This window comes from Rousettus aegyptiacus, unplaced genomic scaffold (assembly GCF_014176215.1).
Source record: "Rousettus aegyptiacus isolate mRouAeg1 unplaced genomic scaffold, mRouAeg1.p scaffold_m13_p_8, whole genome shotgun sequence".
Classification (NCBI taxonomy): Eukaryota; Metazoa; Chordata; class Mammalia; order Chiroptera; family Pteropodidae; genus Rousettus; species Rousettus aegyptiacus.
Window position 1 is genome coordinate 82885135 of NW_023416311.1, and position 20842 is coordinate 82905976.

The window sequence follows — 20842 nt, forward strand, 5'->3', positions numbered from 1 at the left end:
CAGACCAATGTAATATAATGTTAGATTTACACCTTGGACCCTTCTTTTATTTCTTGTCATGAATCCGCCGTGCCCCGCCTCCCCTTCCCCAGCTGAAACAGGTAATTACAAAGGTCCTCAGATCAATTTTTGTAAAGGGGCACCCTGACGGGCACCATGACTGAAGTGTGACATGAGCCTTTTCCAATACAATGGGTGGCCTTACATTCCTCTGGAAGCCCAAGCTCATTAAATATTCGGTTCCTTTTTTCCCCCCTCTCCCCCCTTCATGCACTTAGCTTGAGTCGCACTAAGTCTGGGGTTTCTTCACTGAAGACTTAGGAAAATTGCTTCGAGTTCTCAGATTGAATTTTTTATGTGTATGACTTCATGATAGCATTAGCATGTGCTTTGATCCATGTGTGAATGGCGCTGGGTCGGCGCTTATTGCCATATCCAGATGGTGTTACAGGGAACAAACAGTTGTGTTTTAGGATTTCTCAATAGACTGTCTAGACTGGCCGTGCAGCAGACAGATACAGCCACCCATCAAATTAGCGTTTGTCAGATTTATGGTAATGGTTCACCAAAGCCTTCCTGTCATTGACATTAAGATTTACGCCTCCAAAGTTATTTTGTCTTCCACAGAATATAGCTTGTGATTGCTCGGATTTAAAAAAAAAAAAAAAAAAAGTTTAAGACAGAAAACTCTTGCTGAATGTGAGCTGTTTCTGAATGAAAAGAAAAATAGAAAAGGAATTAAACAGTGGCTGCAGCTTAAGAGCTGTATTGATTAGGGGAAGGCCCCCCCACCCCCACCCCCACCCCCACCCAGGCTCAAGTGATAAGAAGGATGTTCTGTTCGGGTTGGTGTCTCCCATTTGCCCTTGTTGGAAAGAAAAACATGTATGTGGGTGACTATGGCCAGATTTTGCCCTTTCATGTTGTTCCCCTGGAGTAATGTGATCTGCTGCCCCATCGCGGTGGGAATAACCTTTTGACAGGCAGTGTGTCCATTCTCAGTGGAAATGTTTTCCCAAGTCTGGCCAGGCTGCCTTTGATCATACCTCCTTCCAATGTGGGGTCACAGCTACTATGCTATGCAAGAGTCGCCTGTTCCTGCGTGGAAAGTGAGAGACATGAGTGTTTAATGTAAATAAATAAATAAATATGACCCAAACCCTCTTAAATTCTCAGTCACTGATGTTTTGAAGCTGGGAGGATGGAAATGCCCACATGGAGTGCTCAGGACATTTCAAGGTAAACTTCGTGGGTGTCTTTCTGCACAAGTGGGGTAAGTGTTGTGTACTGCACATTTTCGTCCGAAGCAGTTTGAGTACTGTGGGTCGATCCCATCCTACACATGCTGAGGCACGTCTGAAAGTGTGTTTTCCTGTTGGAAAGAGGCTCAGGGTTGAGGAAAACTCCGAAGACGGCCATGGCAGACGACATAGAGGGAAACAGGCTTTGCGGAGGTGAAAAGCTCCAGCATTTTTAGGGGAAGTTCTTTCATCTGTCTGAGAGTGGGCATTTGGGGAAATGTCTGCTAACCCCTTTGGTATGTCGGGACTGAGAACTGCTGCCTGTTCTGTTACAGGACAGAAGCCTCGCAGAATTCTCACTCACAGGCTATCTTATCCACTCCGGCAGCAGGCCTGAAGTGATATTCATTACTGAATAAAGCATTCCCTGTTAAGTGTGCGCTGGGCTAAAGGCTTCCCGCTCACCTCCAGTAGCTCCTGGGTCTCTGGGTCTCTTCTTGTGGCGGTGTTCCCCTCTCTCCCTTCCTCCCCCCTCCCCCGACTTCCTTCCTTCCTTCTCCCTGTCCTGGCATTCGTTTTTGCTCTTGCCATACAGTAATCATTTGACAGACTCTCCTTTTGGGCTTTTATGTTTTTAAAGGCTTCATGCTCAAATTTAGTGTGTTCAGATTTAGTGATAAGTGTATTTTAACAGCTATAACCAAAAAAGATTGTTATGTTGATCATTTTGAGTATCAGATACTGATACTCAAATAAATGAAATATTTACAAATTACATTTCATATAAAAAAGTAATGGATTTTCAGTTTTGCCTTTTTTCAAGTCTAAGCATTGAATTAAATGTGCTAATTTGAAATAATTTTCCACATTAATTTATTTGATTGTTAGAGCATTCACTTAGTTTGGGGTGTATTTTTTAAATGAATTATCACCAGTTTATTGAAAATAATTTGATGATTTCCGTTATGCGAATATAAAACTAGAGGATTTCCCAGAAAATGATGGAAATTTTTGCTAAACAGTTTTCCTTCAAAGCTCCCTTTTCCTCTCCCCTCTCTCTTCCTACTTCTCTTTTCTTTCTGTTTAGTTCATATTGCTAAAAGAGTTATTCGTTTGGATTTCTCTCACAAAGCATATTCCTTAAGGAACTGTAGTGATTTTTACGTTGTTTCTGATTAATTTCTAAATCATCGTTAAAAGGGTGGTCGTTTGAGCAGTATTTCAAAAGTAAATCTAATTACTACCAGCTTACTTTGTGCACTGCTTCGTCGGGGTCGTGGTGATGGAGCAGGTGACCAGGGAGCATCCTCAGGTAGGAGTCTAGCTAGAACAGTTACCATTTTGGACTTGAGAACTATTTTAAGTTTGTTATAAGAAACAGTATAATTTTTACAAGACACGTTTATAGTGTTTTAAAAAAGTTAACTACCCTTCTTACACGTGTATTTTCTTAGAAATTGGAAGGGATGAATGGAATGCCGGTCTTATAGCAATGTGTGAAAAGTTATTTGAATAAAATCCTTTTACTTCTTTAGTTTAAGACTTTACTCTGAGAATCTTCCCCGTTGGACTTTACTATGTTTAGAATGGAATTTTGACTGTACCTTATGCTATACTACCTTATAGTATTTGTTTCATCAGACAGTGTATTTAAAGAGATCACAGGATGTTAGAGTTTGAGGATGTTAGACCCTGGAGAGCATCTCGTTGGGTAACCTCATTTTTCCTGTGGGAGAAACAGAGGCATGGCTAGGTTAAGTGTCTTTGCTCAGGGCCCCAAATCATGTTACCAGGACTGCCATTCAGGTTTCTTACTCCCTGCTTTCCCATTAAATGACTACCTTTAGGGAGCTAGGGGAAGGTTCACTATTATTTGATATTTTCCCCCATCAAACATACTTTATCTTTCCCAATCTCTATTTGACTCATTAGTTCAAAGCTAAGAAAGCACTTTTTATTTTCTTTGAGCAGATTATACCAACAGAGAAAATATAAACAACAAAGCCCAATGTGACACTTAATTTTATACCCAATGACCATTTATCACTCTTGCTAAGAGAACGCTAGTTTTATTTGAAGCAGCAAGGTATATAGGTAATGAATCATGATTTGTCTGAGATGCTTATGACTCTTATCTTGTGCCCGGGCTGTGTTGCGTGGTTCTGATCTTACACCAGAGTCTGCTTGATGTGGTTTTTGGAAACTTTTGCTGTATGTGGTTGATTTAGCCTTCCCCCACCCCCACTCTGCAATTGTTCTTCCTCTCACCTTGAACATGGATGTGACATCTTGGAGCTGCTGTAACCTTCTTGCTACCTAAGTTCTTTTTGTTTAAACCAGGGTTTGGCATTTTTTTTTTTTTATAAACAAATGTTTGGCAAATTATAATGTGTGGGTTGGCTCCCTCTCTTTGTAAAAAAGGTTAGTTATTGGAACAAAGCCGTGCCATGCCAATACATTGTTACGTATTGTCTGTGGCTGATCTTGTGCCATAGTGACCCGTCAAATAGTTCCAACAGAGACTATACGACTGGCAAGGCTGAAAGATTTAATCTCTGGCCCTTTAAGTTTGTTGACCTCCTGATTTAAAGCATCGTAAAGTAGTTTTTCTGTTACTTGCAACCAAACACTTTCCTAATGGAATCAGCCAGTAACCAAGATCCCCAAACAGATTTCAGACCTAGCATTTCCACGCTTTCGAATTGCCCTTGCCTGCTTAAGCAGGAGTGCCACAGATGAACATAGCTGTCATCTAGGGCTTGGTTTGCTCACCTTTATTTCCTTCCTAAACTTGCCGATTATCTTTGCCATTTATTTATTTATTTATTAAGCAGATGAGAATGTAAACATGTTTTATTTACGTGCTACCTAAAATTCATATCAGCTCTTCGATGTTCTAGTGTTATATCTTTCTTAAGGAATTGCTTTCTGGAGCACAGATAAAGAAAATTGCCAGGGCTTTCAGTTGCCAAATAGTGTCTATTGATGGCTCTTAAAATCTTAATTGATAAAACAGTGCCTTCCAACCCCCAAACATGTTACCTTTAGTGTCGAATAGGACCAGGAGAGAACTGGCAATAGCACCCACTCTGTGACCACATGCACCGCTTTGAGTATAGCAAACAAGTCACCTGATATGGGAAGATAAACTGAAAATACTTTTCTGGTTTCAGTAACAGCAATAATTAGATGGTCTGTCTTTTCAACAATAAAGAGAATCCTAGTTTGATTTTGCTCGAAGGCGGAACATCCCCTTATGTTTGAATAAAAAGAGAAACAAAAAGTATTTAATAAAAATATATGCATTTTCATACTGGTTGCCTAAAGTTCAGATAGTAATTATACTGGTTTTACAGGTCATGTGATGTATTATTACAGAAAAAGCACTAGATTGGGTGCTGGGAGACCCTGAATTAACCCAGAGTTTTTTTTGTCAACTGAGTTAAGTTCTCTGTGCCAGTTTTGTATCTTCAAGGAGAGGAGATTGGACTGTATGGTATTTAAGGCCTCTTCCAATTCTAAGATGTTTATACTTTGACAGATTCTTCGGAGTACCTTGAACCCACTTGAAGATAAGTCAATCCAAACACTGAAACAACAGCAACAAAACTCTTAGACAATTAAGGTACTTTATTTGGAATGGTCTTTTAATTGAAGACCCAGATATCTCAGAAGTTTCGCCATTCACAGGTATCTTTTTTCAGTAGCAGAGGAGTTTTTCGGGGATGGAAACTTCTGGGTGGATTTAGGTTCTGTGATGATACTTTGTAATACTGTATTTTGATAAATACAAAATATTTCACAGTACACTACATTTTTGAAATAGCACATCGAGTTCCTTCAAATCACTATCTTTAAAGTATAGATTTCCAAGAAAGTATTAGACATAAATGAATTGGAAAGTGAGAGTGGATTCCAGTAAAAATGGATAACACCAATATATTATCCTTTTAATCAAAATTCTCTTGCCTCGTTTAGAAAATTATAGTTTATGAAAGACAAAATTTTAATTTGGTTGAAGAGTTTTATAACAATGCCCATGTTACAAAATCTTACTACACTTTTTGTTTTTCCTTTTTTTATTATTAATTTTTAATTATGGTGACATTGGTTAATCCAGTAAGTTTCAAGTGTACAATTCAACAGTAAGTCATATATATTTTGCATTGTATATTCACTGCCCGTAGTCATTTCTTTCTGTCACCACGTATTTCTTACTACTGAGTATATGCAGACATTTCTTGCTTTTTAGTAAGAACTGGTTAATAACAAAAAGCTTATTTTTGTGATTTATGTTTGTTTTGTTTACTTCTTTGGCTTTTCAATGTACACGAAAGACATAAAAGAATAAAAATGTTGGTATGGTGTTCAAGTTAAATATTAAGACACAAAGAACAGACGATCTTATTTTTACCACTTACTCCCTTTTTTCCTTTTTCAAAGCACTATCTAGCTATTTTGGAAAGTATGTTCTAATTAACACTCTCTAATGCTCCAACTCACTTTGTAACTTTATATTTTAAAGAGAAAATTGTAAGAAAAAGATAGCTGCTTCACTTTAAGGAAAAAGTTGGGGTTATGAACATAGAAAAGATGAAAAATAAGAAAAGTCACCTGTTTAAAAGACTGGATGAATGTTGACTTTGCCAATAACTATTCACAAATTAGCCTTTTTATACAGCATGTCTGGCTATTGTCTAGGTACTGACAAATGACCTGAGGTGAATACATTTTTTTCAATAAATGTGCTGTCACCCAAAGAAAGCCTCAAAATCGTCATGTTTTTTTTTTGTTTGTTTTTAAATGTGAGTACCTGTGCTGTAAAATATAGGCATGCATATTGTTCTAATAATATTATAAGGGATAAAGAATTGAATATTTAATTCTATTCCATATTGCTTGCTTTTTTAGCATTTAGTTTTTATTTTTATCGAGGTTACATATGAACATAGTTTAAAAGGGTCAAATAATTTTATAAAGCAAATTATGAAAATCAGTGGTGACTTCTGTCCTCTTCCAATTCTCTCTGACTTCTCTCTCTGGCTATTTCCACCTTCAACTGTTTAGCGCTTTTTTTTGTATTTACCTTTATCATTCTAAATGATGTGCTTATATGGGCACTTCTTGATTTTTTCAGTTTTAGGTATTATCTGTCGAGAGATGAGGATTTAGCTGTACCCGTAGAATAGCCCCTCACCTTCCCTACCCATCTTCATCCTGCTCATCATTTTGGGTAGACCCATGAGTTTACAGTTTTATGCCTTTATAAATGCCATTCATAGCTGTCATGTAGTATACACATTATGATTATTTTTCCTTCTCGTTCAACTAACTCTATTTTCCCCGAGGTTAATAATGGTCATGTTTTGTCATTTACTTGGTTTGCTCTGTTCTCATCAGTTCATTTCCCAATATCTTCCTCCAGTTGTCTAAATCTCCTATTTTTAATAATTTTAAATAGGTATGGTATACAATTCTCTCATCTTCTTGGTGACATTTCTCCCAGTTTCCAATCTTCAGTCTGGTTTTTTTCCAGGCCGCTGCATGGCTGTCATCCCCCGACCCCCTGAATTATCATGCTGGGAAGTCCCTTCTCCTCTTGTGAGATCCCCGCAGGCTTCCAGCTCTTCTCCTTTCTTAGCTTACTCCAGAGTGCATTAGAGGTCAGTTTTTTGACACTTTGCTTATCAAACTCATGATTGATGTTCCAGTTGGTGTAGAATTCTAGTTAGGTAATAATTTTTCCTCGCAGTTTTGAAAACATTGCTCCATTTGCTTCTAAGCTTCCAATTTTACTCTCCAGAGAAACAGTGTTATTTTGATCCCGATTTCTTTGTATCTGACCTGTTTTTTTGTGGTGGTGGTGGTAATGGTGATTTTTTGTTGTTTGTTGTTTGTTTGTTTTTAATCCTGTTTGAAAACTCCAGTCCTCTGAAATTTCACAGTTCCTTGGGTGTGTGACTACTCCTGTGGCTAAATGTGCTAGGCCCTTTCAATTTGAAAACTCAAATCCTTAAGTTCTGTGAAACTTTCTCGAGTTATGTTTTTGTCCTCTCTGATGACTTTTCTGGAGTGATCCTCTAACTTTTGTAACTTTTATCTTGTATTTTTCATCTCTTTGTCCTGTCCTTTTGTTCTATTTTCTGGGAGATTTTCTTAAATTTATCTTTAAGCCTTTTATTGAGTTTTAAATTTCTGTTCACCCATTTTTTCCTGTCTGAAGAGCTCTTTTTTGTTTTGTAGCATCCTATTCTGTCATTCTTTAATGAACATAGTATCTTCTTTTAACTTTAGGCTTGGTTATATATCAATTTACTTAAGTTTTTATTTCATAGCTCTGTTTATCCCAAGTTACTTTGTTTCCTCTGTTAAGTTTCTTGCCTGTCTAATAGTATCTTAAAGTGGAGCATATAAAGTCAATCCAGAATTCTGTGTGAGTGAGTGGGAATTGTCTATTGTGGATCTCACCCCAGTGATATTTGGTTGTTTTATTAAGGAGACCCCAATGATTGTATCTTTAGATTTTCTCTCCTGGGCTGGTCAGATACTCCCAAGAAGAATCTTTCAAGCTGCCACATGGAGAATAAGCCTGGCCCCCTCAGTGCTCTGGGACGTAAGTGGGGAAAAGGGCCTTGAGATCTCAATATTTACTGTTATAGTTTTACTTAGTTCTTCTTTACATAACCCTGCCGTATTGTGTGCCTGGTGATTCTCAGTTCAGATACCGTGTTTTGTCCATTCCAGTGAATAAATGTCTCATCCTCCACCAGGGTGGACAGGGCCAGTTGCACAGCTATGTGAAATGGGAGAAAGGATCTAGAATTCTTAAGTCCTACTTTAAAGGCCTTTGAACCAGTCTCTCAACTTCACCCTCCTTTATAAGGGATTTTGGATTCCCCAATTCCTGAGCATCCTGGGGGTTTCTGCAGGTAAACTGTGTTGGGTCTCTCCTTTCCCTTTCTGGTTGTTTTAGATACAACTTCTGGTCTGCTGGGTCACAGTTACCACTCATTCTCCTTTCTAGTTTCCAAAATGTCATTGTTATTTTCTTTGTCCAAGTACCATTATGTCTTTTTTCTTTTTTTAAAACAAACAAACAAACAAACCTTTTTATCATTTTAGTGAAGTTTTAGGAGAAGGTAGAACTAAATGACTGTTCAACCTGCCACTTTAATCAGAATCTTTTCTCGTTTTTCTAATTATAGTTTGCCTTCTGAGCAGCAGTTTGGTCAGAAAGGACATGTGCAATGTGAGCAATTCCATGGAACAGAAGTAAGGCTGAATAGAGGCTGGTGCCTTTCACCCTCTAGGAAGAGATAATGTTGAGGGCAGAGTAAAGTGTCTCTTTTAGAATGGTTTTAGTGCAGATGAACTCTTTTAGTATTCTCTTAATTTCCCTGTGCATACAGAGAACCCACACCCTGTTGAGTTGGAAGGATCCATAGGAGTGGGAGTGTGCCACATCTCGTCCACCTACTGAACACCGGCTTCGAGTTTCTGTGTAGTCTTACCCTGTGGGACAGGGCCCCCCGGCCCTGGTAAAGGAGCATGGCTTCTCTGAAAAAGGAGGCCAAGAGAAAATAACAGCATCTCATGCGTGGACTTCCTCTGTTAACTCATTTGAAGGGTTTGGGGCTGGTTGGACTAGATGAGCCTTTCTAGTTCCAAATGGCTGTCACTTGAGAATTTTGAAATTTTATTGTATTTTTAAAGATTGCTTTTTTTTTCGCATGCGGGGTTTGGATCTTCATCATCATCATTATTATTCTGCATCTGAATGTCGAATATAGGTACTTCTTCACGGGTCATTGGAAGACTTTTGGTTTAGGTGTATTTATATTTTGGCTGTTCTTTCCTCTTCTTGCAGTCCCATCCTCCTTTTTCCCCAGTGCCTACTTCTCCACCGCATGGGCTTGTTCAGCTTCTCTAACAAATCACATACTTTTCTTTCTCAAGTCTTATACAAGGACAGTTTCTTCTCCCTGAAACAGTGTTCTCCTCATTCTCTGGCTAACTGTTATTCATCTTTCAGCTAAGTTTTTTTTTTCTTTTTTTTTTTAGGGTTGTCTTCCTAATTCTCTGTCTAGATTGGGTTACCTCTGTTAAACTTTTGAAAAGTACCCTATTCTTCATAGCATTTCTCAGTGTTAGGTTTTAAATCTTTGTGTTCCTCTTCGTTTAGTATGTAACTTCTCCTCTAGACTATAACTTCAGTGAAGGCAGAGAGCATGACTTCCTTGTTCCCCTCTTGGCACTGGTGAGTCACTGGTTAGATAAATGAAGAGCACCCACCAAGGAAGTTGGTTCTACGGGCACCCTTTATAAGCTGCATACTTTGGAGACTCTTAATTATTGTATTTGAGATGCTGGAATTAGTTTTTTTTTTTTTTTCCCACCATCATGTCTTGTAACTGGACATAAATGATATATAAATGATAAATAAATGCTAGGATTAAGTGGACTTAGACATTGGGCCAGTTGAATTAGTAAAAATTCAATATTTATTACTCCCATCATTTTTTTGTTTGTTTAATTTTTCTCTTTAGGTCTCTTAATTTGAAATTATTAACCTAGAGTCTACAAAGAACAAATACAAATGATGGGGTGGGCAGTTTTATCTGCTCAACTAGATATTTTTTTAAGTATGCACCAGTGTTCATGTTCTTCCCTTCCATTTCTTAGGAAATTAGGAATTTGAGGAAACAGTCAAGGAAGTTAATAGTGATCCTCAGGTAACTGTCATGATCTTTTCTGGAGGCCGTCTTTGTTGTTCGTAGCTTTGACTGGAAGGAAGTTCCTAGAGGACAGGAGCATGCCTTTCATGTATTCTCCATAGCAGAATTTCAGTTACTTAACAGCTACTTAAATACAGCGACACTCAAATAAGGTTCGTTGAATAATAAATCATACACAAGATACCAGGTTTCAGTTTCTCATTGAACCTTAGGTATAATAATTGTTTAAGCAGTGTGTCCCTCAACTCCCAGATTACACCCTGTAGTCAAAGAACTGGCCTTCAGTATCTGTCAGATGGGCCAGCCAGTAATTCTGGGGCATCTGGATATTTTAAGCTCAAGGGCAGTTCCTATACTTTGGTTCTATTTAAACCACATCAAATAGCTTTTTTTTTAACCCTTTGTTTTCCATAAGAGGCAGTATCTATCTATCTATCTATTTATTTTAAAGCAGATTAGAACCGTGTTCAAATTTCAGATGGCCTTAGTTGTGTAATCTTGGGCAAGTGACTTATCTGAGCTGCAGCTTCCTCCAGGGTCACAGAGGGCCAATGAAAGTGCATACCTCCCAGGGGAGTTGGAAGGATTAAATGCGATAATCCTCCCAAAGTGCCTGGAAAGTGCTTTCTCCAGAGTGGTGCATCCTGCACCGCAGCCCCAGCCGTCTTGGGGGTTTTCAGGACTTTGCAGTTGAGGAAGTTAGAAAAGCACAAGGGGAATTAACAGCAAAGATGATTATTAGTAAATGACTAAATTTCTTCAGGTACTTCTATGAAAAACATTTCCCAAACTACATGAATACATGGATTCTGAGGGAATTTTACTTTCTCTAAAACAGGCAAAATGTTCAGGATTGCTGCTTTAATTATGGCCTTTGATCCACTATACTAAGGGAACTTTTAAATTTTAAATCTTGTTTTCAAATCTGATTTGGTTTCTATACTGAAGTATGAAAATTTAGTGAGAAAAGTACAAAACTTGATGTGAAACATTTTTATCATTCTCAAAACTTGAGGGTATATGCATTTTTTGTTAGTTTCTAGAAAGAAGACTGGGTATTGGGTAATTTGTCAGGGATTTTAAGAAGGCTACAGTCTGGAGTTAGTTTAATTGGCAAAGGGATAATGGAAATTCATGTTTAGGTAACATAGGTACTGGCGAGCCATTCAAAGCCATGCTTAGCTCATTTGTGACAGTTTAAGACTAGGTTCTCAGAAGTGTTGAGAGAGAAAGAAAAGTGGAAGTCCTAGTTCTTGAAAACGTGGGCAGTGCAGAATTCCTGCAAGTCGTCTGTGGGAATAGAATGGAGTCTGACATAGATCATAGTGGTATGTGATTTTTTTTTCTTGTAAGTGCTTATAGATATGAATAGAAAAGTTCAGTCTTTGGTTTTTCCTTTCACCCTCACTGTTACTAATATAATTATCACAATCAAACACTTTTGGTTTGGTTAACATTTGACAAATACAGACATTGATTTATTTCTCAAAATAAAATTGTATATAACTTAATATATCTGTTACCTACCACTCAACTTTAGGTAGTGGCTTCTAGATTTTTGGATTTCACAGAACTGTAATATTAAAAACAAACAAGTAAAATACCTTGGAGGGGGCAAATGTAGAGCTTTATTTTGCCAACAAAGACATTAGAAAAACAACACTTAATGGACTGTCACTGAGTCCATTTAATGCCAGAAAAGGCTTTTACTCTTTCCCTCCCCCAGTAGCAAGATTATAATCTTTGAATAAATAAGTCCTTTAGATTCAATAAAGGTAAGTTTATGGAAGAAAAAAAAAAGCGACCCTATGTTCTTATTTTTCTCAGTTCACTATGGATCACTGAAGATTTCTTTATTGACTAACAGTAGTCTACACATCAATTCTGAGGAACATTCATTTATGTATTGAATGGTCATATACGAGGGTTTCACATATACATAAATAGCACCATGATTAAAATGATCTCAGGAGTCTTAAAATCAGTGTTACTGAGCTGAAAAGTGGTAGCTTGTATATATGACATGGAGATCACCAAAAAATATAATTTCATAGAATTGACTACATATAAATCACTCAACATTTGCTTATACTTTCACAGTCTTATTATATTAAGAATTTGGAACAAGATATTATTTGATTTAAAGAGAAATCAAACGGTATCAAATAGTCAGTTGTCCAGAATCTATTTTAATGGATAAGAAAAGGGAGCTGTGATCTAGGAAGTACTTGAGAAGGTCATTCTCTACCCATCAACCCCCTCCCCCTCCGTCATTTATCCAGGACCCGTCGTCATGTACATTCCACCTGGGGGGGCGGGTGGAACATCCAGCATTGTCGGGAACAGTAGATCTACATATTTGAAGTTCATATGAAATCAATTAGATAGAAAGTTTAAAAAAGTTTTTACCATGTAGTTAATCTTTGTAAGTAGAGCATGCCGAAGATAGTATACAGGTGTCAATTATTGTGCTGTGATGCACGTTGGTGTAAAAAAAAATGTAATACTTTGAAATGGGCAAAAAAGACTTAGATATTCTCTCAATGCAATGCTGTCCTGTCTGGATTATTTGATCCATAGGGGCCTGAGTCTTTGTCTTTGGTGAGACCGTTTTATAACTCTGTAGAAGTAGAAGTTGACTTGTAGAAAATTGAAACCAATTCGAGTAATTCTTGTACATAGAGATGCAAATTAGTTACATCCTGGGGAACTCAATTTACCAGTGGTCATACATTCATTTCAACATTTTTTTTGCTACATTAAGTTTGTGATTCTTTTACTTTTCCTTTGAACTGGTTTTAATACCTTTTTTGGTTTCCTCATTAATTAATGAGTTAGACGGAATCTTTGACATATGTTTATTTTGTATTTGTTTGAGAATGATTTTACCTTTTTTTTTGGAAAAATCCTTTTATATAGGAATGCCTTTATGAGATTTTTAGTAATGCATGTGTATTTTTTCAGCTTTTACGTGGCCCTCTATGAGGTATTCTTGCTGAAGTCTCACGTTTGTGTTTTTATTCATTTTTCGGATCTTTAGTGACAAGAAGCAGTATTTGCTGTTGATTTTGAGGTGATATAGTTTAGTGGCAAAAGAATTTGTTTATGAATCAGATGGATAGAAGATCGAGTTTTCTCTCCGCTCTCGGCGTATATCCCCGTTTTCTGATTCTGGGCAAGTTGTTTAGCTCCAGGCAGTGAAAGCTTCCTTTTCTGTAAGGTTCTGACCATGTGTTCAAAGTGTTGCATGCAGGCCTGGCTCTTGGTAAATACTCAATAAATGTGCTATTTTCTCTCTCTCTCTCTCTCTCTTTTTTATTTTTGACTGTATCCATTTCTAATTTTTTGTTCTTTTCACCCTTGTGTTTTAATCTGTTGAAGCCTAAGAAATTAGATAACCTGATTTGTTAGAATTAAATCTAAAACGAATGTCATTAGATTGGGAGTAAGAGCCTGAGGAATTTTACTATGAATAAAGTACATAAACTTTATAGTAAATAAACTTTGGCATATCTACTTTTGACTACCTGGATGCCTTTTTTTTCTCCATCTGTGTTCTTGGCTATGTGTTATATGGTTGACATTTGTGGTCGATTAAGAGAAGTTAGATGCTACCCTGTTAGGTTTAGAATTGAAGCTAATTTATGTCCCCTGAGGTTTATACCAAGTGAGAGGTGTGTGTACATAAAAGAAAAAGAGAGAGGTAAAGAGTAGGATAGAGGTGGAATGCTTGCTATAGATTCAGGAGAGTAAGGTGAGGCCAGGTAAGGGAGAAAACCTAGGACTGTTTTAAAGATGTTTGGGTGAAGTGTTCCCACATGAGCCGAATGCCCATGGAAGATACCTACCTCCTGAAACCATAGGAGAGAATAAGGAATTATCACATTGACTTTTCCCATCTTTGACATGAAAAACCGCTGCTTCTCTAAGACTTCCAGTACATTGCTTTTTAAATCAGAAATATGTTGACATTTTTTCTGTTGATTTCATTCATGAAAGCTGATATTACAGATATTAACTTGACCTTAGAAAATCTTAAAAATAGGAAAAAAGAAATGAAAAATATAACGCCCTCCCTTGCAAATACTTCAAGGATAATTACATATAAAATGGTTTTTTGTATAAAATAAAAACAGCTATTTCCATTTATTTTTCAGCATCTCATTTATATTGTTTTCTATTGTTGCTTTAACAAATTACCACATACTTAGTGGTTTAAAACAGCATGAGTTTATGGTTTTACAGTTCTAGAGATTGGAAGTCCAAAGTGAGCCTCGCTAGGATACAAGCAAGGTGTCGACAGGGCTATATTACTTTCTGGAGGCTCTAAGGGAGAAACATTTGTCTAGTCTTTTCTAGCCTCTAGAGGCTGCCTGAATTCTTGGCTTTTAGCCCCTTTTCATCATCAGAGGCAGAGATGACTAGTCAGTCATTCTGATAGTGCCATCTTTGATTCTTCCTCTTCTGCTTGATCTCCTCTGTTTAAGGACCATTGTGATTATATTGGATAATATGTAGGTCCACCTGGATTAATTCAGCATAATCTCTTTAAAGTCAGCTGGTGTCTAACCTTAATTCCTGGCCCCGCCCCTCCCCCTTTCATGTATATATTTACAAGTTCCAGGGGTTAGGGTGTGGATATACTTGGGAGGAGATGATATTATTATTATTATTATTATTATTATTATTATTATTATTATTTTTACCATGCCACTGTATTACAAATATGCCATTTTTCTGCCTTGATTCTTCTACAGTCTGAGAATACTCCTTTGTTGTGCCTGTCTAAAAATAAAACATTAAAATTCTTAAGGTGATGGGAGCCGTTAAACTTGGGCTAAAGGGACCTCATTCATGTGATTCAAAAAATGACAGATTTAGTCTTTTACCAAATACTCTAACTGGTACCCATGTTTTGGGCTGTGAGAGAATTCTTTCTTGCTTTGAATTTCTTATCACTTACATATCTTGCTCACCTAATTTCAGTCCGCATGTGATTTTATATTTCTGGCTTGAAGTTTTCTGAGGAGTCCCAGTTACTAAGATTAAAAGATCAGGAAGATAGTCTGTTGTAATTTTGGATTACCTCAGACTTCGAAAGCATGAAGCTTATTCTTTCTGTGATGATATGGTTGGTGGGGAGTCTTTGGGGTAGAAAGAGGTAAACCTGTGAAAAGAAAGTCAAACCGATTCACTATAATAAAGTCAAGGCTAAGGTCACACATTGGTCTTCTCTCCAGTAAGCCTCAGGTGTGACTTGAAGATGAAACCAAAGAAAGCTGCTGAGGTAATGAGAATCGCTCAACATTTATTTGCGTACCCTACTGAATTTGAGGCATTTAAGTGGAGGCAAAGGGCATAAGTATTGTGTATCTCATGATTATCCAACTGAGCTGAAAGAAAAAGGTTAAAAAAAAAAAAAAGGTAAATCTGCTTAGTTGGAAAGGTAGAATTTTTGTTGTTATAATAGGTAATGTTTACATAAAATAACCCTGTGAGAATATCACTGTAGAAGTGTAATTGTATTTCGGTTTATTTATTTTGGCCTATCTGTAAGAGAGTGTGTAGAGAGGTGTAAAACTGTATAAAAAGTTTGCCATCAGTAGTTTCGAAGTGCTTATTGCAAGAGTAAAATGTATTTTCCATGGCACCTAAGTCAAGGTGTTTCCTGCATTTTCCCTCACTTAATACCGTAAATAAGAGGTGAGGACAGAGCAACACTGACCTCTCCCTAATCCTTAGTCTACAGGTAACTCTTTTTAGGGAGGTGGCTTAAAATTCTATCAACTACACTTTGAGAGAGAGGATTTTTTTCCTACCCTTCCTTGCATAATTGTGAGCACCCTACATTGGTTCGTAAACGTTTGTTTCTACAGCCTGTTACTTAATGCAAGTCATGGCTTAAGTTTTTCCTTCTCCCGGGTTTCAGATCTGGGCTGTCTCTCAAAGCTGGAGGTAAGCAGATGTGGTTGCCGCACCTCTGCTGAGGGCTTGTCGTTTTGATACACATTATGCTCTGTGACTTCTAAGCCCTTTAAAATAGCTGAATGTTTTAAATAAGTGAATGAGCTGCTGTTGTTTGGACTTGCATTTCTCTCCACCCCCCACCCCTAAATGTTCAGGTACTGATTAAATCTTGTTGGTGCAAAACATCCAGAACCTTTTTTTATGTACTGCACTAGACAGATTGTTTGTAAGAAATGTAGGCAGGTAAAAGGATTAGTTTTAATTATGTTCAGGAGCTAGTGTGATCATGAAGCAGGGCCAACCCCTCCCCTTCAGGTGCTTTTCTGTGACACCAGCCTTAAGACATTTACCTGAAAGGTGTGTTAAAAGCACATTTAAAGTTGTTTCTTTGGCATTCAGGAGATATTTCTCATTACCTGGAGAACACCCAGGCAAGTTCCTGTTTCCTATGTACAGTCAATTGCCAGATTGGTATTTCCTCACATTTTCCTTCTGTTTTACACTTTCAATTCCTGATCCTCTTGTCAGCAAATTTTCAGAGTGGTCTTTTTAAGTGAGACAAAAAATGAGATCCAGTTGAGTTGCTTCACATGTATTAACATATACAGAGAAAAGAAAGAACTGTTACCTAAACAGGAATCTGCCGAGGACCTAGGGATGACCTGCTCTACTTACTTTTTCTGCTTGACACTATGTGGGTCACAGACCAAGTTCAGTTATTGGGAAGTTGAATGGGGTGACGCCCAGACTTGATCTTTTCAAATTGTGTGCTTGTTTCCATTTTCTATAATTAAAAAAAAAAAAAAAAGACTATTAATAAAAATGAATTTAAAAAATCAGAGCTCACGTGTTGCAAACCTGGGTCAGCATTATGGTAATTGACTGTTTTTATTTCTTTATGCTGTTGATCTATCTTCAAAGTAGAATTTCCCATGATTTCAAAAGAATGTTTAACTGCTTTTTTTAGGATTCAAGCTATATAATTTAAACAATTAAAGTTTGTTGACCTGATTAGGGGGTATAGGCCTAAGAAAGAAATATGGCCTGAGAAATGTTCACCTTTGACCTGAGTACTGCTGGACTTTTTATTGAAAAGGAGTTATTCTTAAATATTCAAGTTTAAACTTTAAATAGATAAGATTTTTAATTGAACAGTAATGACTTCATGTCTAAATCAAGTCTAAAATGAGTTACTGAGTTCTTTTAAATATACTTGTCCCAATCCTAAATTTTAGTTTTGGATCAGCCAAAAAGTTCTACATGTTTAACTTTGACAAGTAATTTGTATTGCTCATGCTACTTCTCTTGGACCATTATGGTGAGCTATATGTAACTCAAAATTGGCCAAGTTTTTTAATCAACTCTGCTTTTTTTTTTTAAAAAAAAGCTATTGGATCATATGAAAGTGCAAAGTCTCCTGTGACCTAAACTTTTATGACTTTGAACAACAAAGAAAAATTTAACATGTAGCTTGTGGGAATATTGAAGGGAGTAGCTTCAGGGTGAGAACTGAGATGCGCTGATGTAGTACAGTCTCAGAGCTCTCTACTTCTCCTGGTAGGCTATCAGACTTTACCTCAGAAGTATATAATAGTTTGTTCTTGCCGTTGAAAGAGGTTAAAACACTCGGACTCTGCTAATATACTTCAGTCTAATGTGTTTTAAGTAAAAAATAAAGAATAAAACATCAGAAAACCTATACTATTACCCATACTAAAAGAACTACAAATCTTACAAGTCACAAGGAGCTGAGACCAACACATCTGTTTCCTGCAAATATTAGCCTACCACCTGGAGCAGGTGTTTTTACTGCTTGAGAATTAATGCATATTCACTGGTGTATTCTTTGGAGTCTAAAGTTTTCACCTTTTTTTTTTGGTAAAAATCACATGAATGAAAATACAGTAGGACTAATGATTTTTATTTCCTTTTCTTCCTCCATTTCTTATTCCAAGGAGATGTATTTAGGTTACCAAAAGCTAACAAATAAATATTGGTTCACATTTCTGTGAAGAGTCGTTTCAACTGGATATGCTTATATCCTTCATAATTTTTAATTCAATATATCTCACTGTAAATGTTAATCAAATACTTTTGCATTTTAGTAATTAAAGAATAATGAAGAAATAGCTTGAATATATAAATACCAAAATCTTGAACAGCTAGAAGTTTGTGTTTTCTATTCTACACATATAAATAACATAAATTTTAATAATTTTATAAAGTAAGCTTGACGTAGAATTATATAATAATAACAACAATTGTCTAGTTTGGGCTTATAACAAAGTACTGTAGAATGGGTGGCTTAAACAACAAACATTTGTCGTCACCATTCTGGAGACTGGGAAGTTTCCGATGGAAATGCTAGCGGATTCTGTGTTTGGCGACTGCCAGCTTTTTGGTTCATAGACGGCTCCGTCTCCTTGCTATGTTTTCACATAGTAGAAAGAAAGAGTTCTCTTGTCTCTCTTATAAGGGCACGAATTCCACTCATGAGGGATCCACCCTCGTAACCTAAGCACCTCCTAAAGGCCCCACTTTCTTATACTATGACATTGGGAGTTAGCATTTCAACATATGAATTGGGTGTAGGGAGATGCACAAGCATTCTGTCTATAACAGTAATAATTAGCACTTTCTTATTGCTTTATTGTCAAGGTAATATTCTAAGTATTTTATAACATTTAATCTTGCTAATAGCTGTATTATTATTGAGATAAGAAAACTGAGTCCCAGAGAGGTCAAGTGATCTGGCAAAGGTGGCTCAGCTAGTAAGCATTGGAACTGGAAATCAAACCTAGAAGTCTGGCTCTGGTGTGTGAGCTCTCAACTTGTAAATAGTGGGAAAGGCTGTAGCCCACATTGTTCTGTCTGTCACCAAGCCAACCTCCCTTTTTTTTGATTAATATGCTTCAGTATCTTGGCATCAGTATTTTCATCTCTGAAGTGACAAGCTTGGATTCCATTACACATACTCTTTAAGGTCTTTTCTATCTCTAAAAGTCTATATTCTATAGAGTTTAAATTTAACCATGTATTAGCTACCAGTTGGAGACTGGTTGAATAATTGTTAGGATGGTCATACAGTGAAATTCTAGGCTGACATTTAAAAGAACCAGGTAGAACTCTGTTATGACACAGAAGATCACCTATGATATATCAGAATTACACTGAGCGTTGTATAGCTATGTATATAGTGACCCTATTTTTGTAAAAAAAAGAGAAAGAAAATGTATATGCATTAGAATGTGCATAAAAAAGTTGAACACCAATAATCTCTGAGATTAGAATATAGACAAACTTTTACTTACTTTCTCTCTTATACATTTGATTGGTCAAATTATTTTTTGTAAGTATTACTTTAAACATTAGAAAATAGGGGGAAAAGTCAAATTAAATGTAAATGTCTATATTATATGATGTGGTATATACACATATGTCCATATGTCTTATATGTACTTATATGTAACTGGACCAGAGAAAACAGAAGGAGGGTTTCTTGAAATATCAGGGATCGGGCCAACTTTCAGATTAATGGAGATAGCAAATTATTTCCCTAGTGAGATGATTATATGGCTTCCAGTTGTTTTTGTATCCTTTTAAAATTCTTGTTAGTTCTTTACATAATTCCTTTTGAATAAGAACAAAGTAAAGCTTGGATTTCATTTCCCATTTTCATGGTGGTTGTCTGAATACAGGATTTGAATTTCCTTTTCTGTTGATAACGACCTTTTCTTGAGCATTACTGCCCCAGTATTTATTGACCAGAGGTTGAGGATGGAGGGGGGTGTGTTATAAGGAATGTACATCTCTGACTCAGGACTCACGGTTCCAGAAGCTTATAAACAGCTTTATCCTTTTCCTTATATAAATCGAATAATTCAGTTAATTAATGATTTTCATTCTTACTCCCAGAGAGCAGTAGGTATATAAATGTACATATCTCATATAAAATTTTATTTCTTTTTTAAATACATTTTAAAGCAAACTCTTCCATTTCTGTTATTCTTACAAGATTTTTTTCAAAGTCTAACATAAGGATTACCTCTTTCAGATCTTTCTGAAATACACAAATGAATTACTGATTAGAATATGGGTAGTTAAATAGAGTCTACCTCAATAAACGAGACTAAAACCTTTATATTTTCTGTTAATCTAATCTTGATTCTGGACTACTTTAATGAATCTATTCAGTTTGCTTGAGACCAGACATGGATGGTTTTACCCAATAATTTTACATATTTCACAAACATACTATATTTTGGGTATGATAGTACAAAGTTGAATTACAAACGATTTAGAATTAAACTACATATATAATGGGGGAGACACATTCAGGACATATTTCGGCTCTAACTCAATGTAGTAAGTAGTACGTTAGCAACATGTACAAAATACTATGAGGGTACACAGTGAAGTATGAGCCTAGAAAGAGGAGGAAGAGTTAGGGAAACCTGGGCCTTGAGAAATGAGAATGGCGTTGCCTCTTGGACAAAAGGAAGGTGGATTTACTTTTTGAGTAAATAAATATCCCGTGTCTCAAGACTGACTCCATATCATTTCCGTCCACTAGTAGAGATTGGGGTACCCCACTCTCCAGGCCAGTCCTTTGGGATTCCAAGTAGCATGACTAGAGGTCCCCTTGTCAAGTTTGTACAGCTAAACGTGAAACTCTTTTGTTGTATGAGTTGAATAAAAGATGATTCATTTTGTATATCTGATGTATCAAGTATGCTGAAGATTTTTTATAGCTTTTGTCCTCCCAGACAGTATTTAATCTAGAAATATCATTGTTTAAAAGTAAAAAACTATTTAAACTCATTCTATTACCTACCCCCTCTCTTCACTTTGCCATAAAGATATACACAGCTGACCCTTGAACAGCATGTTGCAGTAGAA

At 36.6% G+C, this 20842-nt stretch overlaps 1 protein-coding gene across 10 annotated transcripts in view; it reads left to right on the top strand.

Annotated features, from left to right (window-relative positions):
* The window catches only part of ARL15 (ADP ribosylation factor like GTPase 15), a 366598-nt gene that overhangs the window by 91520 nt on the left and 254236 nt on the right, over positions 1–20842 (top strand). The window contains exon 1 of one of the 10 annotated variants that reach the window (XM_016142360.2): positions 843–1239. The exons of the other annotated variants lie outside the window; for them this stretch is intronic. Coding sequence (XP_015997846.2) covers positions 1216–1239 — 24 coding nt within the window. The 5' untranslated portion in view covers positions 843–1215. Of the gene's footprint in view, positions 1–842; positions 1240–20842 lie in introns of those variants that run through there. 10 annotated transcript variants of the gene reach the window in all.